The sequence below is a fragment of the Ylistrum balloti genome, unplaced genomic scaffold, assembly GCF_031769215.1.
Source record: "Ylistrum balloti isolate Yb309-2 unplaced genomic scaffold, AGI_CSIRO_Ybal_v1 Utg369942, whole genome shotgun sequence".
In the NCBI taxonomy this organism is placed as follows: Eukaryota; Metazoa; Mollusca; class Bivalvia; order Pectinida; family Pectinidae; genus Ylistrum; species Ylistrum balloti.
In genome coordinates this window covers 22,440-35,466 of record NW_026782049.1, presented here as the reverse complement: position 1 = coordinate 35,466, position 13,027 = coordinate 22,440, and the positions used below count along the sequence as shown (strand labels likewise).

The 13,027-nt window shown below is 35.0% G+C and overlaps 1 protein-coding gene across 1 annotated transcript; it reads right to left on the bottom strand.

The window, feature by feature from the left end:
• Positions 1–2,513: 2,513 nt before the first annotated feature.
• Positions 2,514–6,400, bottom strand: LOC132547257 (proteoglycan 4-like). The gene is made up of 3 exons (XM_060211021.1): positions 6,244–6,400; positions 5,158–5,226; positions 2,514–3,475 (listed from the first exon to the last, which is right to left on the bottom strand). Exons 1-3 carry the CDS (start codon positions 6,398–6,400, stop codon positions 2,514–2,516), a joined length of 1,188 nt encoding a protein of 395 aa, XP_060067004.1.
• Between the last annotated feature and the right edge of the window lie 6,627 nt (positions 6,401–13,027).

The following is a 13,027-nucleotide window of genomic DNA, read 5'->3' as shown; positions in this document are numbered from 1 at the left end:
TTGACTCTGTCTCATAGATGCCGTTATCTTGCACCAAAATTGACATTGAGAACAAGTTTTTGTATATCGATTGCGACATGAAACATTGGATGGGGACGCAGGATTGTTGCTCTCGAGAGATGGAAAATTTACAGTAATAAAATTGAATTGTCACACTTATCATATAGCTAGATTCTCATTGTCTGATTTTATTGTAGGACAATAATAAGGCTAGCAGCATATGTAGAAGAATATGCCGTGTCATCGATTCCCAATTCTGAAGGTGAAGTTGAAGTTTATTCAGCTTCATGTGAAAACAGTCAGTCAAAAGGGGTGCACCATTTGTTCACACGGGTATCCAATATCTTAATATCTTATCTCAATAAGATGCTTACCCCATCTTTTCTTAAACAAGAAATTCGATAATTTACAAGGACGTTAGATGTGATTAGTCGAAATATACATTCACCAATGACATAAAATAATATAGAATAATAATGATATATACGTCCTTGTAAATACTGTTAATTTTGTTATGTATGTGGATTTCTCGTGAAAACATTTAAACCTGATTGATAACAACCACACCTAACACTGTAAGTAAACACTGTAATCGATTATTCATTATCCTACAAAACTATCACTTCTTTTGATCTGTTTATTGTTGATATAAGGTTGATACAGAGAAAGAATATCAAACATTTGATAAGAACAGGCTCCGGCACTTAAATGTTTAATTGAACACGACACATGTACACTAATCATTATGGAATGTCAAGGAATAAAAAGGATAGGTTTGTATATGCGGAAAATAAATTTTCCCCGTTTTGTTTTTTCGTTTTTGAGGGGAATGAGGCCATGTGGGGTTGAGGGCTCGAAATATAATTTATTATCAATGTCTGTGAAAGCAGGAAATTGAATGAACATTGATTCTAGAAATATCCTTAAACCATACAGATGTTATGCAATAATTGTCTTTATAATGCATATCATTAAAATGATAAAAGGTGTAGACATAATCTGATATAACAAAACCAGTGCATGTTTTGGGAAACACACACATATATAGAGTATATGATCAGGTGTTTTCTATTAGTGGAAAATACTAAAGTAGTGATTTGTAATAAGAAATATGATATTCATGGCCCCTGTGTTCTAAGATTGATTGATGATAATTTACGTATATATTCATAAAAATAGACATGAAAGACTCAAAGATAACAAAAACCTCGTCCTGGTATGAGTTTTATACAGTTTTATAATACTATAATACAGCACAAGCTTTTTTAGCTCCTTGTCGATATACTTTACATTAGTTCGTTGAACTTCGCTACAAAAGACAGTTTAACGTAAATCCTTCAGATGATTAGGACTTTTATAAAGTTAATAATCACACAGGAAAACACATTTTTATTCCACTAAATGAACGCCTTAATATATTTAAATATTATCTGACATGTTATTATCACTATTGAATTGACGTTAATGCCGTGTAAATGGGCGTCACCACCCACAGATTGACAAAAATACCGTCAGACGACCATTTACCGCTTGAAGCATGAAGTTGGACATATTTGATGCTCGTTACTTTAGCCTGTTGTTTTCGTTGTTATATACTTTATTCTCATTTGAGAACGTGACATTAATAACTTGAATTGACCAAGCTTTACACGGCGGGTATCGTCGATGAAGCAGAAGACGCTTACTCTTCCAGAACACCTGGTCTTATTATCCTTGTACTTTTTCAGGGGTTTCTGTTCAAGTCTTTCTTTGGTCCATATTTTGCACTAGTTCTTTTTTTATGAAATTTGTATTGAATTATTATTATGCTGTCATGTTGGTATGTTCTTGATGTTTTTTTGGGGCCCCTCCTTCATATTCCATCACGGTACATGATGGCTTGTTCCTCAATTTCCAACATGATATGACTTGGTTTTGAGTTATCTTCTACATGTTATGGTACAACACTTGCTATTGCAAAAGCGTTACAGCCTAAATCGGTACGTACCAATAACTTCCAGACAAAACTATTCTTTTATCAGTGCACCTTTCTTTATTTATTGTATTTATGATTTATATGTATATGATATATATTTAAGTACAATGGAATAAGGATACAGTATGTGTACTTATCAAACATTTACGTCTTTACACATACACATACACACACCTTCACCCAAACAGACAGCTTCACACAGTCCTTGACGCGAACACTCTGACACACACACCCTCTCTCAAACCCTCAGACACGTGCAATGTGATTTGCATATATAATCATCCGAGACATTTTCATAATCATCTACTCATCCATAATCAGCAAAGATACATATATACTAAATTCTTCCTTTCCATGCTATTGCCTGCTAAACACGAAGACATTTTGTTAAATCACAATGAATACCCAGTGATTGACAGTAATCGTCTGTTGCAGTAAGGAATGTGTTTTTCAACATCTCTCGTATAACCATTGCTACTGTAAGCCAAATATATGAACTGAAAGCTTTTGCGATCACCCCTCCCCAAACACAGAAGTTTCATACCATAACAACACTAGACTTACTTTTTGCATTTAAATAGTTGGGATATTGCCACCTCTGTCCTTCCTTTTTCTTTATATTCAATCTAAGTGCAACACAGACGGAATGTAAATCGGTAACAATGACTGCTCCAAGGCATACAGCAAGAAATATTGATGTTACGGTTCCAATGCTCACCGATGAAATCCGGCTGTCATAAGCACAGGTCAGGCTCCGTTTGGTTTTACTCAAAGTGGATTTGCTGACTATCAATTCCGACCTAAGGGCAGCTATTTTGTTGACGATATCGTCTTTTGAAGTAGAATTAGGTTGAAGGATACAAACACAATGACACATAGTACTGACGTTTGAATTTGTTTGTGTGGTAGTGGGTTCTGGCGCTGATGTGGTAGTGGGTTCTGGCGTTGTTGTGGGAGTGGGTTCTGGCGTTGATGTGGTAGTGGGTTCTGGCGTTGTTGTGGTAGTGGGTTCTGGCGTTGATGTGGTAGTGGGTTCTGGCGTTGATGTGGTAGTGGGTTCTGGCGTTGTTGTGGTAGTGGGTTCTGGCGTTGTTGTGGTAGTGGGTTCTGGCGTTGATGTGGTAGTGGGTTCTGGCGTTGATGTGGTAGTGGGTTCTGGCGTTGTTGTGGTAGTGGGTTCTGGCGTTGTTGCGGTAGTGGGTTCTGGCGTTGATGTGGTAGTGGGTTCTGGCGTTGATGTGGTGGTGGGTTCTAGCGTTGATGTGGTAGTGAGTTCTGGCGTTGATGTTGGAGTGGGTTCTGGCGTTGTTGTGGTAGTGGGTTCTGGCGTTGTTGTGGTAGTGGGTTCTGGCGTTGTTGTGGTAGTGGGTTCTGGCGTTGATGTGGTAGTGGGTTCTGGCGTTGTTGTGGTAGTGGGTTCTGGCGTTGAAAGAGCACCACACGCGACATCTATCAAGTCGTTTCCATTAACAACGTTGTAATCCGTAGCATCAATCGCGGCTGAAATAAGCGATTTATAGTAAAGCTCTCCTATATATCATTAGTGATATATGAGTTAACTTGATGATTTTGGTTCATTATTTTCGACAAAAAACTTTACCTTGCTGAACACCTGGTTTTGTTCTCCTTGTACTTTTTCAAACGCTTTTATGTAAATCTTTCTTTAGTCCATATTTTGTCCTAGCCTTATTGAATCGGAGTTGACAAAAAATGTTTATTGTTATGTTTTCTTTGTTGTTTTGACACGATATAGCAATAACTTGGATGAAAATATCAATAACACACTGTAAATTCATATGGAAAGACCGATTTGGCGGATTTAATTTCTTCCACCATGCTAATTATTTGTGGGTTGTTGGGTATAAAACATCGCTTTTTATGTAAATTAATTGGAAAACAAGAAAAAAAAAATATATATATATACATACGAAACAATAAATCCGTATAATGAGTAAGCGTGCATGCCAAAATGCACATGAAACATGTCCAAGAACCACTCATGTAAACAACAATTAATAAATAATCAAAGTAGAATATGTAGCCCACAATAAAATCAACGTTAATAAGGAATCTCATTAATAAAAGACTGAAGGCATAATAAACATTAAGGAATTAAATTATATGTTCAAATTTACCTGTTACCTCTGGTTACACTATAAATTTTCATAACGTTAATAACGTTATTTTAACGTTAAACTCTCGTGAAATGAGTACGTACGTTAAAATAGTCGTTCATAATGATTGTGTATTTGAGTATTCTGTTGTCTTAATGGACACACTAAGCGAGACAAAATAAATGTTCATGTGTATTTACTAGAAAAATTACATGGAATATCGATCTTCAGTAATATTCCTTGTTATCTTAATTGTACTACAAGCACGTTTGGGATGTGGATACCTAATGTCAAATTCATTCATTCAATTAAATTTCATTTCATGGTAACTCTATAACGAGATAATATTCTATCAATGAAAAATCTTAAAGTCTTAAATTTTGAAATTAAAAAAAAAAATTGTTCCGTGGTCAGTCATTAATTTATTGATAGATAAAATGAAATCAATTTATGCTACAGATATAGTTTGATTTTAATAAAAGCAGGCTTTTGCGTTTTTCGTTTAGATCTTTGATTATTTATCTATAAGTACCGGATTACTTCGAGAGTTGCTATTATTTTTTAACATGCTTTCTTTTGTTAAACATAATGAATGTATTTTCTTATTCATGTAAAATCAGGGTAAATCCGGAAAAAGTGACGACCCGTAACTCACAAACTTTAGAAGTTACATATTCTCATCATCTTTCAGGGGTGTATCAAACTTAGTTTTCTGCACACAGTCATAGAGTTATCAATCATATTGATTCAAACTGTCCAATTTAATAACATAAAAGACTTTCTATTTTGACAAATGGATTAAGTAGTAGTTTTTTATGATAACACTTGAGCAAGGTTTATCAGGCATGACATATCGTCAACAAAAATTGATATATTTAAAAGGCATACCTTCAAAACAACCCATTAGATAAAGTTGGTAATCAGAGGCGGTATCCTGGTTAGAAGGATCCTTGAAATACAAGATACTGAAATGTATATAAATCAAACACTCTCCTGTTGCTGTGTTAAATGCATATGCTACACATTTGGTGTTGGTACAACGAGTACCACAGGCGGACAAGGTTATACCGACATGGTGTTCGTCCTCTGATTCGGCTCCCTTGGTATCGTCGACAGGGGCATTGTTACAGGTAGTGGCTGTAAAAAATAAGAATCATGTTTTAAAAAACTGACGATAAACAAAATATGGCAAAATGGTGTAAAAAGAGGTAATTTGATGAGTGAACTAGATCTTACACTTGGGTTTTTAAATGCAATTCATTACATTTTATACATCTGTAAATATCATAGCTGACTGGACAAAACATAGCAAGAAAATACCAACATGTCAACATAATCATAATCCGAAGTCAAAATCAATAAAACTAGAGCCAAATATTAACAAAAGAAAGACTCGATAAAAAATTACAAGGAGAATAAGACCAGGTGTTCTTGAAGAGTAAGTGTCTGCAGCTTCATCGACGACACCCGTCATATAAATCATGGTTAATCCAAGTAAGTAATTTCACATTCTCAAATGAGAATAACGTATACAACAATGGAACCAACGGGCAAATTAACGAGCATCAAACAGTCCAGCTTCACATCGCACAAAGAAATGAAATATTTTTTGCAATGAGATTACTATGAGAACCGTTAAACTTCCCATAATTTTTATCAACCCGAAGTCATCCAAAAGGAAAATCACATTTCAAAACAAATTTAGCAGTTGACAATGTAAAGTCAGGGATTCTAAGGGCCTAGCTGTTGAAGCCTGTGAGGCGAATGTGGAATTTGTTTGAGTTTTACCTCATTATGAGGAATTGCACCGGCCCTTTAATTCAGTAAATTTTATAGTTTTCACATATCTTATAAGCATTTGTTTATCAACTTATTATTGATGAAATCACATCATTGCGGACTTGAAATAATATTGTAGTTCTTTTTGCTTATGGAGTTTAGAGTGAGGTGTTCTCAAAGGAATTATTTCATAGCTATAAATGATCACCATTCGTGTAAAACCCAAACAGTTCAAGCGACTACCACAAGAACTTCAATACATCGAGACTTCGAATCACGCGTGGTCGGTTATGTCGGCGCTATATATATAAATGCACTGTATATGAACATTTATGTGATTTCAACAAATGTTTCCTTTATATCTTATCGACTTACCTGCTTCTGTTTGGCATATGTAGTATTTTTTATCCGAACAAGTAGCTGTATACCAATTCCAGTTGGCCCCTGCACGTTTCCTGTAAACGCACTGACTGGTCGTATAGAATTTAGGCTGGCTGGGATGCCAGTCGTTATAATCATTAGTATTGTCCATGTTTTCACAGTCGCTGTTCCAAGTGAATACAGGTTTATCATCTATCTTTGTTCCGCTGTACCCCAGACCAATCCAGAAGGGATCGTCCCTTAAATTAAAACGTTTTGAGGAATGGTATAACAATCAAATACCTGTTGAATTTACGTTAGTTACTTTAAATGATAAAGCTATATATAGTGCATCACTGCGAAGACGCATACCCTTCTGGAACATCTGATCTTGTGTCCCTTGTAGATTTTCAAGATTCTTATGTAAATCTTTGTTTTGTTAATCTCTTTCGTCTATTGGCAGACATTATTACATTGACTCCGTCGACATGTCGTTATTTTTTTGTTTTCGTCGACATGTCGTTATTCTTTGTTTTCGTTGATATGTCATTGGAATATTTTTTTAAACATCCATTTAAGGGTAAACCATCATGTAACCAGTGACTACCAAACATAGGACAATTACCGCTGTAGTTAAACACGAGACATCCTCTTGATAACCATTCTTATTCTTAATTAAAAACGAAATAATGTTTTTACCTGATGGAAGAAAAGTGTTTTACCCAGGAGAACCCAACGTGATCGGGCAGGTGACCCATAAACTTTTCAGGTCAGCTCGGAGAATCGAACTTTTAACGTCTATATGAAAGGCGAGTGCTTTTCCATTGTCAAACCACTCTAAACAGAAACATCAGAACAAGAAACTGTGTTCCAGACGAGTAAGCGTCCTCTGCCCCATTAACGATAATCGATTTGTAAATCTTGCTCAATCAAAGAAATGTCATGTTCTTGAAATACGAATCGTGCTATTTACAGCAAATTATGATATCTTATGTGATGCTAATTGACAACTGATTTGAATAGACATGCATAACATAACTACAATGAAGATAACATGAAGTATATACAGATATGCTAGGGATGCCCAGGGTTCCTCTTCGCCTAGTTCTCCTACTGCTTCAGATACAGCACGTGACCCATCTTTATATAGATAACCATTCTTTATATTGCACACCAACGAGGCCTCATTCCACGTCTTTTCAACTGTCATAAATGTAAGTGTCTGCTTGGTTCCATCTGCATGCCGAAAAAATATCTCAATGTCATAATGTCATATGCAAATAACAAGTGATATAACTACGATAGCTCATTGGAAAAAAACACGCGCGTGTTCAATGGAGTTGGATATTTGATTAATTCACACAAACTTCCCCTCTTAATTGAAATACAAGCGAATCAATAAATTGGTAACATGGTAACGTGATTGGTGTTGGGCAAAATCATGTAATTCTAGTCTCATGAAAAAACACAAATAAGCAGTATTTAATCATTTTATATGACAATGAATTAATACGTATTTTCGTAAATAATATTCAAGTGACATGGAATTCATAGTAACAACGGGATAATACTTACAAAATAGCGAAACTTACTCGTGAATGTGAACCAAACATGTCATACTATGTTTATAAAGTCATGGTAACAAGCAGTGGGATTATGATACCAGTCCGTGTACATAGCCTCAGCGTTTGTTTTCAGAAACCATGATTAAGTATAATTTCTGATGCTTCTATGATATGGTCTGTCGTGATTGTATAATCAATGCACTTTTAACTTTCATAATATACGATTCATGATCGTGGTAGACTGTATATATAAATTAATGCACAAAACAATTATCATCCTATGGTATTAGAAACAGACTTTAGGTAGGTTTTCTGTAAATTGGTGTTTCATTAGTATTCATGTTAGTTGTGTCTCTGAACATATTTTGCTCGAACTACTGTGAGTGGCACGTATGTTGTTCAGGTAGGCCCCCACCTCAACATGACCTTTGGTATTCGGCAATTTTTTAACCAATCAAAAGAGCGAAAGGTCACACAACAGCAGAGACGTATATACATTATCATACATTAATCAAACAGTCAGCACTTATACACAATGGTCTGTGAGCGGAACGACACAACGTTGCATACCATTTCCAAGTGAATAAATATTTGAATTCGTTATCAAAAGCGGTCGTTTAAAAATTTCAATATAGTTTGAATAAAAAAAGATGATATTATAAAAAAATCAATTGGAATTTCGACCATGGTAGAATGATATGGACAATAACATCTATTGAAATTTCAAATGCATCGTTAAGCAATTGAAAGAATAACAGGCAATTTATAAGTAAGTAGAATACTTGGGCAGCTGAGCTCAAAAGCTATAAGGATTAAAAGTCTAGCAAGATTAATTGGACCTTCAATTATGGAAAGATGTTTGCGTGTTGTTGAATGGATAAACATCGTTAGGATGTGGCTATCAATCATTAAATTTATTGAAATTGTTAGATAAATGAAACTCAACACGATACAAATAACCAACACTAGTTATAGCACAGTGCTCGTTAATCAATATATTTAAATGTATTTCGTCTATTGATTTTAGATTGTATCTGTAACGGACACGAAAAGATTGAGAATATGAACTGTACAATTTTCGTCATGATAAGACTCACTTCTCAAAAGTAAGGCTGAAAAAATAAATACATATGAAAGGATGCTGAAAAACTAAATACATACTAATATAACATAATTCTACCACAATATCTTGATATATTTTTGTGTCTATTTTAACAGAAGACAATTACCTATAAGTGCGGTCCGTGTTGAGACAAATACCACTAACATCATTAGAACCGCCTTCATAATGACCTACAAAGACAAGAAATATTACAACATAAGTTTGAAATTGCATGCAAATATAAAAAAAACGAACGAAAGCAAAGTAAGAAAAATTATTCATAATAATGATTAAAAATGATAATATGTCTTCTCATTCAGTTAAATGTTGTAGCTGTTTTCTAACCACCCTCTCACCACAGCTGCATAATTAGGAATTAAGACATTGAAATAACTAAACGTAAGTGTACACTCTGGATGTTAAATAATAAACTTTATTTATTTTGAAACAACTGCGAAGCAAGGTTTTTCAACTTTTCACTTCTGATGCCTCGAATAGAAGCGCGCGAGGAGTCTTAGTGTTGAAGGAAACCTGAGTACCCTGGGAAAAACCACGTGGTCGGGCAGGTGACCCTATACCTTTTCTCATCCATTCCGGGAATCGAACCCCGGACGAGTGCTTGTGTATTACCACTGCGCCAAACGACCACCCTCTGAATGTTGTTTAAGTCGATATACATCTATCTATCCACTTTCAAATGCGGCCATTCATAACTTCAGTGAAGAATGTAAGTTTCACGACGTCATCGAGATTTGGCATGCTTGGTAGGTGTGCGTCTAAACAGTTTATTTTGACAACGTTTAGAATGATTAATTCACAGTTATTATAATAAAGTTACAAAATAAACAAACTTACGGGGTGATCGACTTATACATCAGTAGATATAATTCTATTTTACCAATTTCGGTAGAGTATTTTCATAGCGATTGTGATATAAACAAACAACGAGAAACACGGATTGCTATTAAGAAGTGAACCACTGTTTCTATTACTGTTGAAGATATAACAAAATCACAGTATCAGATTCCAATTTTCGTCGTTATAGCATACCATACAGGTGATGAAATATGACAACAAAATGGCGACAAACTAATGACGTAAAAGTCAGTAAATATCACCTTTCTAATCTTCATTATAATAAATTTCTAGAGTGTCAATTTTAATAACGGGGATTAGACAATGAAAATTAGACAATGAAAATATTCTTTAGCATAACCATTATTTTGAATGCTTAATATCATATGATATCCAATGTGTTCATTTTTGTGTTAAAACAACTGTTCTTTTGGTTCACTTCATTGTCCTGTTGTTGACGTCATTGTCCTGTTGTTGACTTCATTGTCCTGTTGTTGACGTCATTGTCCTGTTGTTGACGTCATGGTCCTGTTGTTGACATCATGGTCCTGTTGTTGACATCATTGTCCTGTTGTTGACTTCATTGTCCTGTTGTTGACGTCATTGTCCTGTTGTTGACATCATGGTCCTGTTGTTAACGTCGTTGTCCTGGTGATGTTATTTCTTTCATTTTTCAGTTGATGACTCATATACGTCAATGATCCATGACTTCTACTAATCGATTAAAGTTTCAGAACACGAATGCCATGTAGAAGGACAGATTTTTACATTAAAACATTTTTGTACTTTACTGGTGCGCAAGTCCTCGGTTGTGTCTAAACAATGAAGTATAAAATCTATAGGTATATATTCAGACTGGCATTGAGTCGGTAATCACCAATGCTAGTGTTAGATATTGTGTGTAGTATCAATTAACTTAAAGTAGATCAGAGAACTCAGATGTCGAACACATAATATCAGTTTCTGATTTTTTTCATCGCACAGCTACATTAACAATGCCGTGTTCAAGAATAGACATTTTCTTTGCATTTTTTGCCAGACATATTGTCCACGTGTATGTATACAATTCATGGTAAATGAACTAAAGCTTGCATTCTTTAGAAATACACGAGATTGCCATTAAATAGATCAATATTCAACTGGAATTTGTGATATTTGTCGTATGGAGTGGAATATTTATTTATTATTACCTGCACGTTGCTTTGAAGCTCCTTGTGGACAAAAAATTAACATTGCCTTTGTATGCTGTAACATACATGTAACGACATTGACATGGTTCTGAACATTTACAGTATTTTTAATAATTCATTATTCCATAGATCATTATTCTAACATATCATTCGACCGTTTTCAATTTTAATGACTCATTTTCTATCATTTTCCCTTTGGGTCTATTTAACCATTAATGGATCTAAAATGGACGATATATGATGAAGTTTAATTTATCACTGCACATTTGCTGTAGGTATTGCTGATGGATGTACTTTTTTCTCTTTCCTCTATTGTGAAATACAGTTCTTTGTTCAAAAGCCTGTTAAGAGGAGCTTAAGTCTGTAATTTAGAGGAGCTCAAGTCTGTCATTAACATATTTTTTCAGTATTGATTTAAAAGATTTAAGATTTTAAAACGTATTGAAGCATTGATCTATAACCAACTATGTACATATAAGGTAATTGCGACAATAGAAGCAATGGGAGCAATCATGTCAGACGAGGTTCCTTGAATAATTCTATGACGATCGAATTATGACCGGTGTGCACTCGGCACCTCCACTATACGTAAACCCATAAGCGACGTTGCAGTCTCTGTCGAGTAAGGTTGTTTAATAAAATTACTACTATAATTCTAACGGAATGTATACGGTTAACGTCATTCAAAGTCGTTTATATTACCGTAAAATAGCAGATAGTGCTGTATCAATACACATTAAGAAAATACCAGCATTTCAACATAACCATAATTAAAACCTCAGCTCCGATAAAACTGTGAAAAATGATACATATAGAGACTCCTGAAATAGTACCAGGAGAATGTGACGAGATGTTCCGGAAGAGCAAGCTTCTTCTGCTTCATGGACACTCGCCATGTAAGCCTTAGTCAATCCAAGTAAGTAATGTCACGTTCTCATATGAAAACAAGGTATACAATAATATAACAAACAGGCAAACTAGCTAGCATCAAACAAAATGTTTCTTAATGGGATCACTATGGAAATTATAAAACTTCCCCATAACTTGCATCGACCTGTATCTTTTGAAACCATGTGTTACGAGTTTGTCTATCAGTTGACGACTTCGTGCACGAAAATCATAATGATGGGAACAAGCCCTACAAGTCACCTGCGACATGTAAACACCATAGGTAGGGGATGTAGTGTTAACAAGGACCCCACTATCGCCTTATATTGGCGAGTCTTTAGAATATAAAGACATTGTGTTATCATATTCGGGTAAAAGTGGTGAACATTAGTCCAGCGCATTTAAACCAGACGACAAACTCACATTTCTGCATCTCTCTAATCCCCTCTAATGCTATTTCGAATGATTACATACATCAGAATGCCTTCAGATTTCAATCATTAAAAAACCCTTATTGTGTTTTCATAAAATAATAAGGAAATAATCTTTACAGGACTGATCAGGAATGATAAAAGAAAGTGCCGATAGACAAACAGACAGACGGACGGACTCTGATCATTATAGAGTACCTATATTTAAAGGTAACAGACAACAATAATTTTTATATTTCAACATAGATATCAGCGAGGTAATACACTGAATCGATGTTCACCTCTCCATGCGGTTGTAGGTTGTATGGTTGGCTACAGATGAGTTTAATTTCCTCTACAAACTTCGGTCTTTTCCGAGGTGGTGACATACAAATGTACATACATTACTATTCGGGCCGTTTTTATCATCAGAGAGCGTAAATTAGGATCATTAGGCTGTGGAATCTAATTAGTGTTGACATCGACCGAGGCCATGTGGACTTATATTTACACGGGTCACAGTCATTGTTCATGTAAAATGGAGGATGAATAAAGAATGAAAAATCATTAAAACTGAGAAATATATCCGTAATTAAACGTAATTTAGACAAAACGAAACATACTCTACAAACAGGGAAGTAAGCTAGTGTCGGAAAACGTTTATCCACAATCCAAAGTCGTCTCGGTACAACAGCGCTAGACATTGATGATGATACTACAATCATAACTGGATTCACTCAGTTTAAAGTATACTTACTTAACGTTAACCAGGGTGTTGTTGATAAATAT